This window comes from Colius striatus, chromosome 2, assembly GCF_028858725.1.
Source record: "Colius striatus isolate bColStr4 chromosome 2, bColStr4.1.hap1, whole genome shotgun sequence".
NCBI lineage: Eukaryota > Metazoa > Chordata > Aves > Coliiformes > Coliidae > Colius > Colius striatus.
In genome coordinates, this window is record NC_084760.1 from 94051309 (window position 1) to 94072280 (window position 20972).

At 48.7% G+C, this 20972-nt stretch overlaps 1 protein-coding gene across 1 annotated transcript in view; it reads left to right on the forward strand.

The window, feature by feature from the left end:
- GALNT14 (polypeptide N-acetylgalactosaminyltransferase 14) overlaps window positions 1-20972 on the forward strand; it is a 97888-nt gene continuing 76916 nt past the window's right edge. Inside the window, exons 1-2 of the mRNA XM_061990174.1 lie at window positions 1-111; window positions 3549-3569. Coding sequence (XP_061846158.1) covers window positions 1-111; window positions 3549-3569 — 132 coding nt within the window. The remainder of the gene's footprint in view (window positions 112-3548; window positions 3570-20972) is intronic.

Consider the following 20972-nt stretch of genomic DNA (forward strand, 5'->3'; position numbering starts at 1 on the left):
ATGAGGCGGCCGACGCGGCGGCTGGCGCTGTCTCTGCTCGGGGTGCTCTGGCTCGCCGCCCTCCTCCTCTTCTTGTTCTTCGGGGCGAGGAGGAAGTTGGAGGCGGCGGGAGCCGGGGAGCTGGCGGCGGAGGTAAGAGAGGGCGGGGGGCGGCGGGGTCGGGGCCGCCCCGGCGGGACGTGAGCGAGGTGCAGCCGCCGCCCGGGGAAGAAGTTCCCGGCGATTTTCGGGACCCTCACCCCATCGCGCTGCCTTTAAAGTTTTGCACCGGCTCTGTGTTGGGGGGGAGGTCAGGCCCTTTCCTTACCGTCTGCCGCCCCGGTCGCAGTGTCTTGTCCCCCGCACGGCCTCGGGCAGCGACAGTGCCAGCCGTATCGTCCCGGTTCGCCGGGGCTGCAGCCATCGGGGCTCCTCGAGACGCAGGTGCCAGAAGCGGGGTGCAGGGCTACCGGCGGTACCAGCCCTCCGCCAACTTCGGGCATCCCTCGGTTCGGGCCTTCCTTGGGTCCCTGAAGAGCGGTCAGACCGGTGCGCCCCGAGAAAACGAAACGCGTGGTTTATGTCACGCGTGGGAGAGAGGCGACTCCTTTCCCCCGTGGGTGTGTTTCCGAGCCCTTCCGAGCAAGAAGGGCTCGATCCTTCCCGTTCCCTGGCCGAAACGAGAGGGGAAGAGACAGCGAGCGTTTCGGTGGTCCGTGGTTGAGAGCTGAGGGTCCATCGTCCCGTTTAAATCACCGGGGCTTTTAATTACTAGTTTTATTCAAAGACTAGGCGTGGGTAGGAGCGTGTCCCTGTAAGTCTCAGCCCGGGTGGAAGAAGGGCGCACTTGCAATCGCGTGTTTCTGTGTCATGTTTGAGCCCCCGGAGTGACAGCACGGGAGCGATGCGAAGCGCATCCCACTCAGCACAGGGAGCGGAACAGAGGAGTTTCACTGCCCAGACATCGCGACAAGCAGGGGAGCCGCAAGCAGCTTCCTTTCAGCCAGGTCCCACGTCCTCTCCTATTTATCGGCTGGGAGCTTAGCCAGGGGGGTTAACTTTCCAAAGGACATGGATTAGATGCTGCTTTTAGTTATACTGTTGTAAATCTTGAATAAATTAATCGGAGATAGAGCTCGGGTCTCGAAAATCTGCTGAGATTAAGGGTAATGGCAGTAGGTGAAGGGTGCGAGCCCTCAGTGCCTTTGGTTTTTTTTGCACCTTTGACACCCAATCGAGCATTTGGCCCGTGACATACGGCAGCTGTACTTGCTGGCCAGGTCTTTGCATATACGTGTCACCTCTGCAACTGAATTAACGACCTGATTGGGAAAAAAAAACCCCACCAACTCATAAAGTTTGCTTTGATTTTTTTTCATCCTGAGGAATTATTGCTTTTCCATGTTTTTTAAATAAAAATGATTGAGGAGGGATTTTTTTGCAGGCTTTCGGAAATCTTTCAATCCTAGCAAAGGGGAATGAATCTATGCAATTTCAGCCCCCAGAATAAATGATTATATACACATTTATTTATTTATTTAAGCGGGGGAAGGCAATAAGTCACTGAAAACAGAGTTAGAAGAGAAGCTCTTTCTTAGCTAGAACTATGCTTTGATGTCAATAGATCTCTATCAGAACTGATAAAAATTTGCAAAATAGGACCTCCCCAGTTTGACATAAGCTCCTATAGTCTCCTGTAGAAACTTATAGAACCTACAGAAATGAATCTTGCTTCTCACTTAGCACTAGCTGAAGTGCTGCCATTTTGCAGCCCACTTCGACTCTGCAGCAGTTCAAGGCTCCCCCCGCCCCAAGGTGCAGGTTGCTGATGGTCTCAAGGGCCAGGCTGGGCTCTCACAGCTGGCACAGTGAACCTCTGTCACACACAATCAGGCCTCAAGTTTTGAAGCTGCAACTGCCAAGTTACCATAATTCAAGCAATTTGACAGCTAAAATTGCCTCTCCTTCATTTTCTCTGAATTTTCCATCAAAAAAGCCACATTCCCTAGAGAGCCACAGAGTGCAGTTTCTTTGTTTTGTTTTTTTGTCGTTAATGCATTACATTTTTTGGCTCTGGAAACCACTTTTGGGCAGTATGAATTATAAGCTGGTTGTGAGCATGAGGACGTGTTGTCACTTTGGTTAACTCCCTGAACAGCTGCAGAGCTGACTTGCCTACCGGAGGCAGGGATGCTGTGGTCCAAAGAGGAGCCTGCTGGGGTGTCCCATTCCCTCAGCCAGCGAGACCAGATGATGATTGTGAAAACTTGTGTAGTTCGAGGTGTCCTCCCAACTTGTCCTGGAGGAACAAGTGGAGGTAGTAGGTTGCTAATGACGGCGCAAGCTTTGCAACACAGCAGCGGTGGAGAAATGGAGCAAATCCACATCAACCTTCCTGACAGTGTTGTCTGACATGTCTTTTTTTTATCCCCCTGCTCCCTTCTGCCTCCTCTCTAAGTCAGGCTTTACTTCTGCAGCCATATGCACACCATATATCATGCTTCATGTGGATTTAACCTTTAGACCCTTCTAGTTAGGCTCCAGCTGGCAATGTCTCCTCCTGCCCACGCCTGCCTGCCGGCAGGGCTCAGCACGTGTCCGAAGCTGGAAGGCCATGATGCCCGAGCCTGGCTGTGACGCGCTGGTGGCTTGCCAAGGGCCAGCGGCAGAGCTGCTGCTCATGGAGGGCTTGCCCATCCAACGCTGTTATTTTTCATTTGTGTTCTCCCTTCCTTTCCTCCAAATACTGCACCAGATGCAGCATTCAGCTTCCCAAATGAAGGGTTGTGATGTTTCTCCTATAGCCAGAGAACTCCTTCTTGCCAGCCCTTGCTCCCCTCGATCCCTGTCACCTCCTTCTCCTCCTCCCCCTCCTCCCTGCCACTTGCTGCTGGCGGTATGTGCCGGGGCGGCTGAGGCTGGATTGTAGGGTGTGGGGCTCCCTCCTGGCTGTGGGGTACAGTTAACCTTGCTGGGCTGGTTGGTAGAACATGGAAGAAAATAACTCACTCCATTTAGGACTGTGAAGCTCTTCCCGGGACAACTTCCTCGGTCCCTCCAGTGCTTTTATTACTTCGGTCACTTGGCGTTTGGTGGGGTTTTTTTTGTGCATGCGTTCCAAAGGCCAGATCAAGCTCTATTAGTGCAGTATGCAAAACTTGTCCTTGCTCTTTCCCTGCCCTTTATGAAATCCTATAAATGGGCAGAGAAGAGGAGCTTTAGCAGCGTGCGTATCTCTGCCAGGGTGGGCTGCCCGTGGGGCCCAAGTGGCCACCTGGTTAGCGGCCAGAGGCTCAGCCCGCAAGAAAGCTGACTCTGATGGATGAGGGTGTAAGGACGTGGGGTTACAGATCAGCTGGGACTCATTGATGCCTCCTGCCCTCCCTGCCTTTCGGCAGAGGGTTTCGAAAGACTTTGCAAGCATTAATTAGTTCCAGCCTGTCTCCCTGCTCCTGGCAGTTTTCTGGCTGGATAAACTGGGACTTGGAGAGGTTAATTGAACTTTGTATCCTTCTGTCTCTCGTTGACTTTGGAAGAATTGTAGTCACTCAGCCCTCTTGGAAAATCAGGCTGCGGGTGACCCACCTAAAGTCATGTGGGGAGGTGGCATTTGGGCTTGGCATGTGCTGTGGCAATCTGGGCTCTCGGCTCTGCTCTACCACCCCGCATCTCCCCTGCCTCCCCCGCAGCGGCCCTTCTCTTTGGGAAGGGGGAGGGAGGAATGCAGGAATTAATCACTTAATTACATTAAGAAATAATGAGAGGAGCTGATACGCGGGATTAATTACAAGAAAATTCCCCAATTGATTTGTGAAGAGTATGTGTAGCTGTCTCTGCAGCCGTGTTGTGCCAGCATGCCAGTGCCAGGCTGCAGCCCTGTGGCTCTGGGGGATGCTAGCGAGGGAGCAGGAGAGGAGTAGGTGACAACCCCTTGGCCATCTCATCTTCTATGCCTGCTGAATCCGTATTAGGTCAAAGTGAGGAGCTGGCTGTATAGCAGAGCCCTGCAGCAGTAAGGGATTGGTAGGGGGGCTGAGCTCCCATGCTCCTGGACAGCAGAGCATGCAGGAAGATGTTTGTTTTTGTTAGGTTTGAGTTGTTTTTTTTCCTCTTTATTCTGTCCTACATGCTGGCTTTTTCCCTCTGATGAATGGCTGAAGCACAGGTGACAGCCTCTGGAGGAGAAGTGAGTCTGTCATGGGCTGGACTGCAGGAGAGAGGATAGAGTGGAAAACTTTAATAGAAGGCTATTTTAAAAAGTGACCCAATATACTTGACTTGTACTAGTCCCTGCAACGCTGCAGCTACTTTCCAGATGGGTACAAAGGCAGCTGGGAGATGAGGAGAGGCTCAGCACCCCCACTGCCTGCTCAAAGTGCTCTGGGGTGCTCAGCACCCTGCCAGGTTGAACCCCAATGCCAAGGGTTGCTTGCCAGCTTTGGGCTTGTGTGCCTCACCAGCCTGTGCTTCCTTCTGCATCTTCACCATCTAGAAAACGTCAGCACCTGGAGCTCAGCTGACAGTCTCCAGATATTAAATTCCTGTCAGTTTTAGAGCAGCAGAGCCACTTAGCAGATTAAAATAACTTGTGTATCCTGCAAAAATTTGGAACTTAACAATTAAGGGATTGAAGTGGCAAAGCTGTTGGGAACAAAAAGGCAGAATGTTTAATACCAGGGAAGCTCGTGTTGGCTGGAGGCATGGGGACATCTGGGATGGGTGAGAAGAGGAAACTTCTGTCATACTTTGCTGGTGAAATCCCACTCTGGAATCTATGAGAGCAAATCCAGGTTTCTAGGATGTCCAAGGCTTTGCTGGTGCAGAGGGTGGGGTGGAATCCAACACTCTCTCCTTCTGGTATATTTAGTGATGAACGTGGAAATATGAAACAGAAAGCAGTGCCCAAGCCATCCTCATCTGTGGGACCAGATGGGACAGGTCTGGTGCATCAACAGGTGCCATTTCTCAAGCGGTTGCCTTCCATCTGGTGGGCTTGGGAAAGAGGTTTTCCTGCTGTGGCTGGCTCCTCGTACAAATACCCATGTCCTTGTGGAGAAGGAGGGAGGCCAGTAGTCCTGCCAAAGACAGCTCCCAGTCACCTTGGCTACTAAACCAGCTGTGGGCAAAGGGTGAGCAGCCTGCCTTACACATCTTGTTTAAGTAATCCACCCACCGTGCATCAAGGTGCTCTCTGAGATACCTGTGAAGGTAAAGTCAATGAAAACCCTGTTAATTTTCACTGGTAATTGAAATAAATGAATTTTACCCCCATTATGTTCTGGTACAGCTCTGTGTTGCAACTGTGATTGATGGGGGCATAAATATTGATCGATCAAGACCTGTTTGCATTGCACAGTGGTGAGCAATTGGGATGTCCAGGTCCCTTTCCTAGCTTGGTGCTTTTAAAACAAATATCAGGGAAGGAGGGAGGGGGTGCAAGGATTCAACTTCTTTGCTGGCAAGATGCTAAATAAACTTCTATGCAGCTAGTATGTGTCTTGTTGACAAGAGGTGTTGAGTACGGGAAGAAGAAAAATGCTTGTATTTTGCTGTGGAAGGAGAGCAAGAGCTGGAAAAGTCCCACTGCTGCACTCTTGTCGGGGTGTTGGAAGTGGTGATGCTCCTAGAGTGAGCTGGGCTCAGGAGTCTTGTGGTCTCTTGTAATCCCCTTCTCCTGGCAAGGTGTCTGCGAAGCACCCTGCATACTGCCAGTGACATCGCTCCAGGCTGCCGTGTGCCTCGCTGCCTGGCGTGGGGTGATGTGATCTGACGTTATCCCCTTGGCAGGTGATGGGGAAAAGCCAGAGCCCTTGCCTCTGCAGCTGGGTTTCCAGGAGGGCTCAGCCCTGAGGCCCTGGTGACCCTTAGAGGTGGGCTTCAAAAAAGAAAGTCCTGCTTTTGAGCAGGGAGGTCTCTGTAATCAGCTGTGTCTGGATGCCAAGGTTTCACAGGCACAGCACGTATGTAGTGAAGTGTCTCCACACTTGAGAAAGATTCTGACTATCAGGGAAGATGGTTTTTTCCTATCAATCCTTTTGCTGCCTCAGATATGCTCAGAGGTGGATTACTTACTCAAAGAACTGGGCTGTTTTCTCTTCCTCACTCCTTCTTTCCATGTTAAGAGAATATCATCCTGATTTATTTTGATGTGTTCATGGCCCAGGGCCTGTCTTGGCTGGGTTTGCTTACTCTTGCTGTCCTGAGATGTCTCTTGATGCTGGCTCTTCAGCGTGATCCGTGCTTCCCTGCGGGCAGGGGGACTTGGCACACGGCATGGCTGCAGGGTGAGGGCTATTAACAGCTGTGCCAGGGGAAGGCAGGTCTGTGGAGCATTTCATGGGACTGGAACTAGTGTCTCTTGTGCTTCCAAAGCTGAGAGGTTGATTGTAGGTGTAGAGAATGTACAGGATGTGCTCTGCCAAACTGCTGTGGCTTAACAGGCGAGAGCTGGGCAAGCACAGGCCCTCAAAGGGCAGTGCTGGGAGAGGCAGCCTTGCAAATGGCACTGTTTTATAAGCCCCCCTAAGTGCAGGTGTGGTGCTACTGACCCAGCTTGGCAAATCCCTGGGTGGCTGACTGCAGAGTTTGAGCAGAGGTGGTGTGAGCCAGGTGCTTTTCTTGGATCTGTGGACATACTTGCCCAGTGCACAGAGCCCACAGGGTGCCAGATTGGTACCTCTGGGTGCTCTAGTCTTCTTGCAAGCTTGGGAGAAGCTGTAGAAATGCAAAAGCAACCTACTGCAGCTGGGAGAGACACAGTTATAACCGTTTCCCTTCGTGAGGGCAGCCCAGCATTTGGTGCAATAAAACCAATTACAGGGAATGTATCTGCAGAGAAAGCAAAAGTAGGATCTGTTTAAGAAAGACGTTTGTGTGAAGGGGTAATTACGTGTAGCCTAATGACAAAGGGTGCAGTGGATTGACTATTAATTGGAGTAGCGTGAGCAGGAGATTGCTGGCGTTAGCTGCCTGTTTCTTGCTGGCTTCCTCCTGTTTAAAGAAAGAAGGGGTGAGGAGGAGCAGATGATAGGGTGGGGGGTTTTGCTCTCAGCCCGTTTTCCCGTGCGATGAAGAAGCCGTTCGCCCCCATTTCTCTCCCAGTGAAATGTTCAGATTTTGCCAGCAACGCTTAGCACAGTTGCTTACTAAGCTGCAATTAAATTGATTTCCCACCCTCTTTCCCCTTTTTGGTTCCAAACTCTCAGCAGGAGTCAGCATTTCAGGAAGAGTGAGCCAAGGAGGAGATCTTGGGGCCTCATCTTCTGCTCCTCTAAATAAGTATTGTTCCACTCTTCCTATGTATAGGAGTCGGGGAAGGTGGGCTGCCTAGATAGAGGTTATCTGATTTAGTCACTGCTCTGGTGGGGAGGGCAGCTCGAGGTTGGGCTTGGATCAGTCTATAGGGCACCTGGGAAGACCCCCACTATGGGATGGGTGTTGGATGTCCCGGGGGGCTGGGGCATGGTGGGTGCTGGGTGAAGGGGGGTTTCTTATTGTTAACGCGTGCATTTGGAAAATGGTCAGTGGTGTCAGGCTCAGCAGGAGTGTACAGTGTGCTGGTTTGGCTTCTCCGTGGGGTTCACACGCTGGTTTCAGGACTGTCCCAATCCAGAAAGGACATAGAGGCATTGGCGGTGGCACCCGTGGGGCTGGTGGAGCCTCGTGTGCCCTGCCAAGCCTTGCCTTGCTGCACAGTCATGATTTTTCGCAAAGCAGCTCAAGCTCAGGACTTGTGATATTTTTTGGAGAGGCGAGGGAGCTAATGATTGCATCTTGTCTCAGAAAAGACTGCAGGAAGTGCAGTACCAGAAGAGGATTCATTCAGAAGCGAAACGGGTTAATTTTCAGATCAGGCTGAAAGACAAGGGAAAGATAGATTATTGTTATTATTCTTTTTCTTTCAATGGTATTTTTTTCCCCTCTGACTCAAGTGTGACTGAGGGTTTTAGCCATTCCCTCCTTGGTTTTCTAGTAGAAATGCCAACAATAAACCTGATTGGAAAGTGATATGAGGAGAACAGGGTTCGTGCTGTGCACAAACAAACGAGCTCTGAAATCACCTCCTATTCTCTAAACATTATCTGCAGAGCCAAGGAAATGGAGACGGATTATGCTTTTTTTTTAAGCCACCGAAGGAGTAAGTCCAAAGGATATAATTTGGCCCAAACAAGGAGAGTAAGGCTGCTTTCTCCTGGCTTTCTAAATAGCTTTGCCTGCATTTAGACACACACCATTTCCTCCTCAAGGACCACTGTCGGCATCCGCTGGTTACAAACACACCTCATAACACATTATGGAGGCACATGGCTCGCAAATAAGACATGAATATGTTCAGTGGCGCAGGCCTCAGTTGCAGCCCCCCCGGGCTGGGAGGAGTTCATGCACATCTTTTCTTTCTTGTGAATGGAATTTTTAGTTGCTTGTTGTTAGGTAAGACGGAGAAAAGATGGAGGGAGGAGTTACAGGTGTGAGCAGGCTCGTTTTCAATGGTTTGGATCAGTTCTTTGTATTAAACTTTGGGGGTTTTATTTATTTTTTTAAAGCTTTCTTTTTTTCCCTCTGGGTCAGGGTAATCTGCTCTCTCTAATGGGTTAATTTTGGGTCCTTCAGGATGGAATAGTATCCTCTGATGGCCTTTGGGATCTGCCTTGGGGAATGTTTGGGATGCAGCCCCTTTGCACTCTGGCCTCACCCAGGCAAAAAAAAAAGCAAACCTTCATGTCTCGTTGGGGAAAGTGGGTGGTTTTTCCAGCGAGATGCACAACAGGAGCTAGTGCTCGGGAGCCGAGCTGGGAGAGAAGCTGTTGTGTCACACAGTCTTTTGGCAAGAGCAGATTTGGACAGGGAGGAGGCAGGGGAGAGCTGTGCCTTTGATAATGCCCATTGCATTTTGCTGGTGCAATAATACAGTGTAATTTGGGGGGAGAGAGAGAGGGAGACTTAAAGATGCATTAACCAGCCATCTCCTCCTGTGACTGGGATCAAACCAGATCAATACACATGTAACGTGTAGGCTGCCTGCCGTGTGCTCCTTGTGGTACTGTGAAATGCTTCGGGAAGGGGCCTCTTGGCCCACAGCAAGAACAAGGGGTTTAGATCTCTTCAGAAAAGAACAAACCAGCCACCCTGCAGCCCTTGGGGGATGGGTGCTCAGCCCAGTGAGAAAGAAAATTGATTTGCCTCTTTTTCTTGATATTTGTAACCATATAATTACATACACACACAAATACTGTTCTGAGTATGTGTACATCAGGATGGACGTTTGAAAGCAGAGCATGCTTCCCTATCCATCACAACTTTCACTTAGCCCCTATTAAGAGGATGCAGTTGGGATCCTGGCCTCTGCTCCCTTTTCAAGCAAGTATTTTGTTTTATTCCTTACTGCTCACTGCTGACCCCAAGCCCATAGATGGAGGACAACATTGTATGCTTCCACGCAGATTTTTCTGTTGTGCTCAACGCTCTGGCAGCCAAGGTCCTCGCAAGCAGTACTAATTGTATTTGCACAGATCCTGGGTAAATAAGGATGGACGTACCCCTTGCAGAGCTGATTCATGAAGGATTTGGTCAGTGCTAGAAACGGTGAGAAGGTCAAACCTACAAACAGCATGAAATCTGCTGAGACTTCAGCTGCTGCATTCTTAGGAAGTGTCAGGTATTTGTGCAAAATTAGGCTTTGCAAAGGCTTCTGACTTTGCCTGGTTTGATGGTGTTCTTGCAAGGGGAAAGTGAAATATCTGACCCCATTAGAGAGGCAGTCGTCTGCCTCATTTGAAGCCCCAGACACACAGCCTGGACAAGGAAGGATGTCTCAAAACAGAGGTCACTAGGTTTTGCAACAGGACTGACAACTCTTTCCTTTCCTGGTTATGTTAATTGAAAGAGAGTCTGTTTCTCCCTGCCCAACCCTCAATCTCCCTGCAGTGGAAAACCAGCCAGGACATTTTTGAGTGAAACAGCTAAAATTAGGTTTGCAAGTGACAGGAAAAGAGAATTGAATGATGAGAAGAGTGGTGTGTTGGTGGTCCCTGCTGCTGCCGGTGACATGGACCCCATTGCTGCACAGAAATATGGATGTATCCCCTCAAGAGAGACCTCCTGGGTATACCCACAAGAAATACACGCAAGAAACATGGCATTTCCAAAATCTTAAGGTACAGTACAAGCACAATCTACCTTGCAGAGTGAGAGCAAGCTCTGGCAGGCATCTGAATGCTGGGAAAAGTCATTCAGATGTTGTTGTTCACCTCAGGCACTGTGGGGCTTAGGGAGGTGAGGACACCTTGCCTTCTGAAGGCAACATCACTGAAGGAAAGTCAGCTCCAATTTGCTCTTTGCAAGCAGAGGCTTCACTAGCATGTGTGAGGCAGGCAGTAAACAAGTCAGCCCTTGAGGGCACAGGCTGCTGGGAGGTGAAGAGTGGTCATCCTTCCCCAATGAGCATGACTGGCATTCTGCAAAACAGGATTCCTTTGCTTGCGATGTGTTATTGCATTCTTCAGATACTGAGTCCTGCTGCTGGCATGATGGCCAAATCCTGACACTGGATGCTTCCCAGAAATGAAGGACTTCTCTCCTGCCAAACCCTTATACGTCTGCTGTTTCACCGGAGTGTTGTCCTTAGTATGCAGAAGCTGGTGTAAAGGAACTTGCTGTAGGTGGAGCAGCCTGTGCAGATCCAGCACAGGGGCTTACCCTGCAATAGATTGAAATAAAGTTCATAAAATAAAGTGTAATTTGCACCTTTTCCTCTCAGTGTTGCCTGAGTGCAGGCATTTCTATTTGGGATAAAAGATTATTCTACTTCAATTAATTTTATATCAATATAAGCTGAATAATTAAAAAGTGTGAGGGAAAGGCCAGGTAGTTACTTCCCTCTGGTGCACAGACTGCACTGAGGTAAGCGAGGAGGTGGGAGCACCCAGCCTGCGTCACCTCAGACAAACAATTCTGAGTTTCTCTATGTAAATATCAGCTGGTATCAACTAACTTGGTGCAGATCTCTCAGTATTAACCCTGGTTTGAGCATTAGCACCACCTGTACCTATGGCCTTGGGCAGGCCAGCATCTCTCTTTCTGAATTCAGGCTTGGGTCTCAAGATGTTCTCTCCACCTTCAGGCAGAATTAGCAGTTCTATGTCTGAAAGATAAAATAGATGAATTGCCACTTTTTTCCCCTCACATTTCCAGAAACTGTGTTTCAAGTCCATAGTCCAGGAGTGTCTGTATTTTGCAGACATTCTGTTACAGTAGGCTTAGGTAGGTGACTGACCATTTTGGCATCAAAACACAGGGATCTTTTCAGAATCATATTAGCCCAATAAAATAGTGGAAACTTTTGAAGTGTAAAAGCTGGGCATCTTTTGAGAATGGACTAATGCTTGACCTGAAAAGTAGGGTATGTCTCTGGTTCTGAGGAGCAGCTAAACTCCTGCTGTGCTCAGGATTTCTTTTCCTTTCCTCCATAATCCTTTCCCAGTGCTTCAAACGCAGGTACAGGAGATTAATTTGCTGAAGGTCTTAATGTTTGCTCTGTGTTACAGGGACCCAAATTCCACATGGGGCTAGCTTTCACTGAAAAAGGTTTTAAAGCTACCCAGTTCATCCCAGCACATGCTTAAAGGCTTTTGCTGCCTGGGATTGGGTTTCAAGAGAACATACTGGGAAGCCAACGCTCACTTTTCTGTAAGTGGGGTGGATTTCAGATGCCGTAAGGAGCACGGTAAAAGTTTAATGCCTCATGCTGCCTGGCTGTGCTCTTGCAAGGAGCCACAGCGTGATTACAAGGGCCGTTAAATGCCCTTAATATTCATGCTGTTAGAGAGCATTACTCCTGCAGGCTCTGCTGCTGTTTGCAACAGCATTGCGCTGAAGATTAAATCACCGATGCTGCATTGAATAGCGCGTGAAGCCCCTCCAGCCAGGAGATTCAAAGGTAAATCTCTCCCGTTTGGCCACCTCCTGTTTTCTCCATCCCTTAAATGACAATGTTACTTACAGGGGGAATGGTTCAGAGCCATGACATGAGAAGAGAAACAAGACCCTTGCAGAGAGGTTATGAGAAGGCACAGGTGCTAAGAGGGACAGGAGCCAGGGAGGTCAGGGGGACACATGCCTGGTGCAGTACTGCTGTGCATGCATCTTCTCCTTGTATTCTTTTCATGCGTGAATGGGAAAAGCAGCAAACTGAGTGATATATATTAATATACAGATGTGTTGATACATGGTTGGTAGTGCAGCAGATGAGAGAGTGGCAAGGGATGCTTCGGCAGTGTTGTGGGGAGGCATTTGGAGCTGAAGCCAGCAGGTTCTTATCATGAAAGTGCCCTGATCCATCCTAACCTCTCTGGATGCTGGAGAGATGCTGCTCCCCAGAGTTTTCTTCTCTTTGGATTTTTCAGTGTTGAGTTTGGGGAGTGCCTGTTCCCCACCATGCCCACATCATCATCCCGACTCTCAGGTTTCCTTGTCTGGATATGGGATACAGCTGTGTCCCTGTCAAAGCCTCATCCTTTGCACATAGCCACAGAGGAGGGGACTTAAGCCTGCCAGATCTTTTAGGGAGCAGTTTCTTGGTACCCTGCTTCACTCATTTGGCTGCTCCCTGTCCATCTTGGTCCCCCAAGGCTCTTCCCTCCTGCTTCCTTACTGAACTGCAGGCTTTGCAAGTGTGTAGCTGGTCTCAGAGGAATGCTGGTGTTCCCATTGTTCCCCAAAATGTGCAGCACCCAGCTGGCCCTAAAGACTTGGATTTAGCTTGTCGGGCTCTGGGCTTTCAAAGCCCCGTGGGTGTCTAGGAGGAGGATGCTGAGCCAAACCTCCTAGTCCATGGGGAAATACTGGCAGCTTTTCTGAGGCCAATTCCTGGAGACATCCGCAGTGGCCTCAGCAGCCCCTCTTCTCTGCATTGGTATTGCTGGGGAGAATGCTGGTGCCTCCACAAATGACTCCTTTCTGTGGCTCACTTTCAAGGGGTCTCGGTGACAAGAGTCCTGACGAGGTGGCCATTAACAAAGCTGTCGGTTAATCGCTCCCCTGTCGGTTTCGGTTAGGGAGAGCAGCGTGGTGGGGATGCCTGGCTGGGCACAGGCAGGAGGCTTTGCTCAGGGTTCGCTGAGCCTCCATTGATTTTTGAGCTTGTCACACTGTTCATTAGGAGAGGGAGAGTGAAGTCGGTGCTTAAGCAGAAATGCTCTGAGTTGATCCTGATTGAGCAAGTTTCTTCACTGCCTGGTTAGGAGCGGGGAGAATCACAGAATCGTAGAATTGTTTGGCTGGAAAAGACCTTTAAGATCACTGAGACCAACCGTTAACCTCACACTGCCAAGCCCATCAATAAAGTCCCTCAGCACCTCTGCTATGTGGCTTTTAAATATGTCCAGGGATGAGGACTCTAGCACCTCCCTTGTCAGCCTGTTCCAATGCTTAATAACCCTCTCAGTTAAAAAGTTCTTCCTAATCTCCAAGCTAAACCTACCCTGGTGCAACTTGATGATATTCCCTCTTGTCCTATCACTTGTTGCTTGGGAGCGTAATGAAATGAAGCTGGAACACAAAAAAGTTCCCCTTAAACATAAGAAAAAACTATTTCACTGTGAGGGTGAGGGAGCAGTTGAATAGGCTGCCCAGAGGGGTTGTGCAGTCTCCTTCCTTGGAGGTCTTTGAGACCCGCCTGGACATGTTTCTGTGTGACCTGATCTAGGTGACCCTTCTTCTGCAGGGGGATTGGACTGGTTGATCTCTGGAGGTCCCTTCCAACCCTACCATTTTATGATTCTATGACCCCTACCTCACTACAGCCTCTTTTCAGGTAGTTGTAGAGTGATCATGTCTCTTCTCAGCCTCCTCTTCTCTGGGATAAACAACCCCAGCTCCCTCAGTCACTCCTCATCAGACTTGTTCTCTAAGCCCTTCACCGGCTTCATTACCGTTCTTTGGACATGCTCCAGCATTGTCTTTCCCAAATCTGTTTAGTTCCTACAGCAGTCAGCCTCGATCCTCTCATCTTCCAGGGATGCCTGGCAGGACATCTGCTTGTCTGTCCCAGCATTGCTGCGTCTTCACAGACTTGCTGCAATATGAATGAAGAGTGTTGTGCTGCTGTTGGTGCTCTTGGTTCATGGGATGGTTTTCGGCCCCATTGCTCCCTATTGTCCTGTGAGGTTCCTCTGGCCAGGTGCCTAATGTGTGTTGGGCTTGATGCATCCTTTTTCACACAGCTCATGCCAGGGCTACACTGATCGAGGCAGTAAATCACATTGTGGTCCAGTGGAGATAAATGATGGCTGTAATGTGAACTGAGGGGGAGCAGATAAAAAAAAAAAAGGAAAAATTGGGAAGAAAATAGTTTACTCAGCAATGGATGGGCTATGAAATGAGAGATCTACCGTAACCAAGGCCCCCTGGCACTGGTTGTAGTGTTGAGCAAGGGGACCTGCTGGGGAAAGAAAAAGGGGTTCCCCTGACACCTTGCTTTTTCCTCTGGCACTCTGCTTTCCCCCCGACACCCTGCTTTCCCCTCCTTGCTGGCTGACAGCAGCTAATAGATGACAGAGAAAAGGATGCAGGCTGGAATCCTCAGCAGAGGATGAGGCACAGGGCTGAATAGAGGGCATCAAATGGAGCTCAATCATCGGCCAATTTATAGTCTCGCCATCTACAGCTGTGGGGAAGGTTTGAGCAGAGGTACTATTCTTTGAACGTCTGTGCGACTCCTAAGGCTGCAAACTCTCCATTTGCTGCCTGCCTGAGCTGGGTTTCTGGGCTTTTTTTACAATTTAAAGCACTTTTCTGCTGTTGGGAGGATAACAGCCCCCACGACTTAAGTCCTCAACTGATTTTGACAGGCTGCGGCAGTTGTTTCTGGTTCCCTGGGGTGCCCAGACCGTGTTGCTCAGCACTGGCCTTCTCTTTGGGGATGGAGAAGGGTGCTTGGAGCTCAGTGGGTGGCATCTCCACCAGTGAGTAATTATCCACTCAGGGCTGAACGGAGCCTGATTGCTCCCCATGGGCTGCAAACCAGATGTCAGGTGGCAGTGATTTAAAGCCTCTGTCATCTGGAGACAAACTGGTGATAATGATTCTCTTTTTATAGACAAGGACTTTGAGGCATGGGAAGATTTAACAGGGAGATGCTTTGTAAAATTAGCTGCTTAGCTAAGTTTAGTGAAATCTTATCCAAATCAACTAAAACTGAGTTAAATTTAGCAAAAACTATTGGAGAATTGTCATTCTTGATGGGGAAAAGCAGAAATGGGAAAGTGAGGAGTTAGTAATTCTGTTAAGTTTTAACTCTGTCTGGTAGCTCAGGAATTTGCTCCTCTCCTATAGTATGCTGCTGAGTTTTGAGCATCTCACTGGGATGGCTCCTGGGTTGGAAGAAATTAAGATGGAAGATGGAGAGTTATCTGCAGGGAGAGAGAGGGATTTCACTGATGGACCTCGCTGCTGCTGGGCTTCTGCAGGGTTGAGGACTGGATGGCTGCAGCAGGAGGAATCAACACCTGTGTGGCCATCCTCAGCCACAGCTTTTTTAAGAGGAGAAAAAAGAGATGGCAAAAAGAAATTCTTGTGACTCAGGACAGCCTCTTGCTGGCAAAAAAAACCACCCAAAAAACTGGGAAAAGCATCCCTCATAAGGGAGTTGCACACAGCTAACCAGCACAGGGAGGTTTGCATCTTCCTGGCCGATGTCAGGTCAGGAATGATTTATTTTCTGAGGTAAGGTATGAAGAAAAAACAATGCTGTTGCAGTCCTATGCCCTTGGAAGTGAAATGTGAGGAAGGAGAGATGAAGAAAAGCCTCTGTGGCTGAAGAAGGAGGTGAAAGAGGGTAAGATGAAATTCAATTCTGTGAGCCTGGCCGTTGGCCAGGAGGCTGTGGTGAACTTTTGCTGTGTGCCTCGAGATCTGTCATGACCGGGAGCACTTAGGAGCTATTTTTCCTACAGAAGAGCTACATCTTCCCAGAGATGTTAAGCTACCAGAGACAAGACAGATCGTTGCACATGTACAAAGGGCTTGGGCATACATTTTTTCTTTTTATCCCAATTGATGTTTGAGATAGTTGTAAGCCCCACAAAAAAATATTCCTGGCAGAGGATTTGGTGATGTGCTAGTGACTTTCTACCTTTTGGCTTTTCCCAGAGGCAGCCCTAGTGGGCTAACTAAGGGGTGTCAGTGTTACTGGCCAGCAGTGGTGAAGTCATGGGGTCACCATCCTCTCCTCTGCTGAAGAAAGCTGGGTAGGTGATGTCCCTTGTGGATCAGGAAGGACTGGAGATGTGATTTTTGTGGAGGATGGGTACCAGACCTGCAGAGCCAGCAGTCACTGCGTCTGTGTAGTGTTGATGAAATCAGTCAGGAGGCTGATGCCAGGGAAGCTGTGTGACAGCATCTCTGCCTGTGGCACTGGGGCTGGGGACCACAAAAATGGAACTTAAGGCAAACCCTAGCGCCTACACTGCTGGGAGGTGAGCAGGGGATGTAGGGCTGGTTTGATGAGCAATGCAGGGGTCTGCCCAACATCCCCACCTTGCTTCTGGGGCACGAATTATCATGGTGCTTTCAGGAAAGTCATCTTGAAAGAAATATCCTATGGAGGCAGAAATCTGAATAATCTCTCAGTTTTCAGGCTGCTCTGACAAACTTTTCAGAATTTAGAAACAGGTTGTGTAGTCCTTTTGCTTCCTCAAAAAGCCCACTACCACTCCATTAACACAGTGAGTAGAGTGAGGAAGCAATTAGATTTGTTTTCATTCACTTTCATTAAATATGTTCTCAAGAAACATTCATCTTGACCTGCCCAAAACCACTCAGTTTTAGTTAATGAATTTATTTCTCTCCTCTGGAAACCCTCCACAGACAGCATTCCCTTGCTGGCACTGGGTACTGCAGCTTTCTTGGGGTCCCGAGGCAGGAGCCCAGGCAGGGTTTTGCCATCAGCAGTGTTCTTCTGCAGGAATGGGGGTGCTCGTGAACAGTGTCATGTTGTTTCACTTTGACATCTCCGGTGTTGTGTGTGGGGCTCAGTGCCCCATATGAACCTTGACTTTGGTTTCCCCTTGCCATGTCTCCTGTGTGTCCGTCGGGTGCAGTCAGGGCAGCTGTTACGGGCGAGCTTCACTCATTTTGGTCTGTGGGTAATAATAAGCTGTGATATGAAATAGCAGTTTGTTTTAATGCTTCTTTTAAAGTCTTTTCTGCAAAAATCCCCTTGAATTTAATGGAGACTTAGAAAAGTTGTTCCTGCTGGTATAGAGATATCCATAAAAGAGCCCTCCTATAAACAGAACGAAGGGGAAACCATTCATTTTGGCGTCTGTGCATTTATGGATTGATTTTTACAGAATCCTATTAGTTTCAGTGCCAGTAAATGGCACAAAGATTCTATTTCAAACCAGACAATGTCAAGGTATAGAGGTGGGCATTAAATATCATTCTACCTGTTGCAGTTCAGCTATAGTTCCTGCTTGTTTCTGAGCAGAATATAATTGCGGAGACAAGGAATGCCAAGTCAATCTCCTTCCAGATCTTTGGTTAATCATTAGAAACCAGGCTAAGACAGGAGGCTGGCATCCCACTGTTTCAACGGCCCATTAAATAATCTGATCTTTTTTGTGCAATGATTTTTTTTTAAAGCAAGGGAATACTTTCCTGTAGCTGTGACTTGGTGCTTACCTTTGAGAAAGCAATGATTTATAAGCCTCTTTCTAAATAAATTAGTTACATGGGGAAAAAAAAACGCAAACCAAACAATAACTGACAGACTGATACCCCAGCCCATAATGCAGGCCATTTGTGGACTTTTTTTGCCTGCTCCCTTGCCAGGTGGAGGACAGAGCATCCTCTCCCTGCCCAGGGGGCTGCTGCCATCCTGGTTGTAGCCTGACGTGATGCCCTTGCCCTTCGTGTGGTGTTGAAACGGCTGGCAGCCAGATGGTTGCATAAACAGCCACGTCTCCTTGGGCCAAGGGTAGCTCACCTTCCAGTGTCATTACCAGCTTCTCAGGTTATTACAAATGAAAACATGCTATTAACGTGCTTTCCATCTTTCCCCCTCCTAATTTAAGCTCCCTGCTCTGTGCTCAGTTTTGTCAGTGCAGTGCTTCAATTTTTGTTGATAGGTGGTTTTACTTTCCAGTTACAATTCCAGCTGCATTTGCTTTGCAGAATGTGGGGACTTGGCAATTAAAACCAACACTGAGCCAGACACGTTGAAGCGTGGCAGGAAAAGTAAGAGAGTAACACTTATAGTTATTACTACCTTTTCTGAGAGTTGCTCTACAGCCTGGGGAAGAGGGGCGGACATCCAATGCTTCAGATTAAATATGGCTACCCTGGAAGCCAAGGAGATGCTTTAGGGGTTCCTTGCAGCAGCTGGTGTGCCATGGGGTGCAGAGTGGCATCCAGTGCTTCACACTTCCCCCAGAGGGGACAAACTGTTGTACTCAGCACTGATGAGACCACACCCTAAGCGTTCATTTTGGGCCCCTCACTACAAGAAAGACACTGAGGTGTTGGAGTGTGTCCAGAGATGGGCACTGAAGCTGATGAAGGGTCTGGAGAACAAATCTGGTGAGAAGCAGCTGAGGGAGCTGGGGATATTTAGTCTGGAGAAGTGGAGGCTGACATGAGTCATGATCACTCCCTGCACCTACACTATAAGGAGATTGTAGTGAGGTGAGGGCTGGTCTCTCCTCCCAAGTAATGAATGATAGGACAAGAGGAAATGGTCTCAAGTTGCATCAAGGGACGTTTAGATTGGAGATTAGGAACCATTTTTTTCACAGAGAGGGTTGTTAGACACTGGAACAGGCTGCCTAGGGAGGTGGTGGAGTCACCATCTCTGCAGATATTTAAAAGCTGTGTAGCTGAGGTGCTGAAGGACATGGCTTAGTGGCGGGTTTGGCAGTGTGAGGTTAGTGGTTGGGACTCTATGACCTTAAAGGTTTTTTCCAATCAAGACAATTCTGTGATTCTGTCGGTAGCACTGGTGGCTGCTGTAGGGATGCAGAGCCCGTCGTGAGCAACAAGCATTGGTCATGACTGAAGAAGATGCAAGCCTGTTCATAAGGCACTTGCAAACCATTAACCGCAGCCCTGTTATTCACCTCTTCTATTTGTCCCTGTCGCTTGGGCTGTGCCTTTTGTGGCCTGGCGGCCCTAGGCATTCATTCCTCCAAAGCTGATGCCAGCACAAGTAGGTGGTCAGATGAAAATTAAGGGTGTTTCATATCTGTTTCAATTAGTTTGTCATACCAATTTGATCCTTCTCTCCACAACTTCCAGCAGCACTGGTAGAGAAAAGAAGAGAAGGTGCCCAGGGCTCGAGAGAGAGAGGAGTGTGGCATGGCGAGTGGGAGATGCTGCTTAGCTGTGGGCATGTTGGTCACCTTGGGAAAAGCTGTGCTGGACTGTTTAGAAAAGGGCAAATATTATGAAAGTCATACATATATATATATGTATATAGATATATAAATGTTTTCCTATATATAGGTTTTCTGTAGCTAAAAGTGAGGGAGTTGTTGCTGAGATAAGTTGTGTCGCCTCAGACGTTTTGTGTTATTTAGGCAATTGATGCTGCTGGTTTTCAGCCTCCTGACCACACATGCAGAAAAGTATCTTAAGGACTGACCAGCTTACCTTTGCGTTGAGACTGACCTTGTTGCAGTGAAGGCTTTGAGGATGTCACTCCAGAAAGAGAAAATGACCTTTTTGGGGGGATGTGGGTGGAAGAAAGGATGTTAATAAAAAAAGCCTCTCTCTGAGCTTATCCTTACCCTAATGCTCACATCCTCCATCTACTGCATCTTGCAGGCTGTGGAAGGAGAGAGGCATCGGGATGGACAGTGCTGCCCAACTGACAGCCCTGCTGTTCAGCTGACTGTGGCAGACACCTGCCAGAGCAGCATTGCCAGGAGACTTTTCCTGCCTCAATATTAGGAATAGTTTCAGGGGTCAGAAGAACACATGGCTTTTTTATTCCCGGGCAGCTTCAGGCTTCCGTGCTGCTCTGAGCAAGGAGCTCCCTGGCTCTGCCTGGGGCCTGGTGAGAGCCTTACTAAGCCAAATCAGTGCTGAGCTCTTGAAAGCAGTACAGATGCTGCGAGCTTGCCCTTTTGGCTATGTGTAATTTATGAGTGCAGCAGAGGCCAAGATCTGTGTTTGGGGCGAGTTAGTGCCAGGATACCTTTAAACTGCAGGGCTTGGCTCCTGCCAGTAACAGGATCTAGATGTAATATCTGTAGCCTAATTTTCAGCCTGTCCCTAGGTTTTTGATTTATATTTTTTTAAGCTTGAATTGGACTGTACCTGAAGAGCTGCAACATATACCTACAGCTCTGGGAGAGTCCAGCTAAGCATTTTCAGCACATTCCTGGTTTATATGCCACAGAGGGTTTCTGGGCTGCTGTGGGCAAAGCACTCACTGCCTCTGCACTTCAGCTGCTCCATCAGGACGTGGAGGAGAGATGTGGAAGCCCTGGGGGCACGGGGCAGCAGCTGATGGGAGCTCCCCACACCAGACCCATGGCTCTGTGCTTCCTGACAGGGGAAACTGTGGCTTGGGACCATGGCAAAGGCTCACTTTGCCACCTGCTTCGCCCACTCCGAGGCTTAAAGGGAGCTTGGTAGCTCCTTATGTAAGGCTGTAAGGAAACTTATGCTCAAAGCAGGGCTAAATTCCCATTTCTTTTGCCCTTTAATTATTTAATTTATTTCCTATATTTCATGTGCTTGCTCTTCGTGAGTCAACTGAATCTTTCTGTAATGTTCTTTTGCTCAAATATTTATCCATGTTGGCGGAAGGAACATTTTAAAATGAGCCTCGCAGAGCTCACCATAGATGCCCTGGAGTTTCTTCTGGCTTCTCCCACTATTGAGCCGAAGTGGTTACTCACTTCTCGTTTCCCACGTGTTTTCCCTGCTGCTTCTAACACTGATAAAATGTTAAATCGACACACAAGGAAGAATTTTAATTTTATTCCTCACGT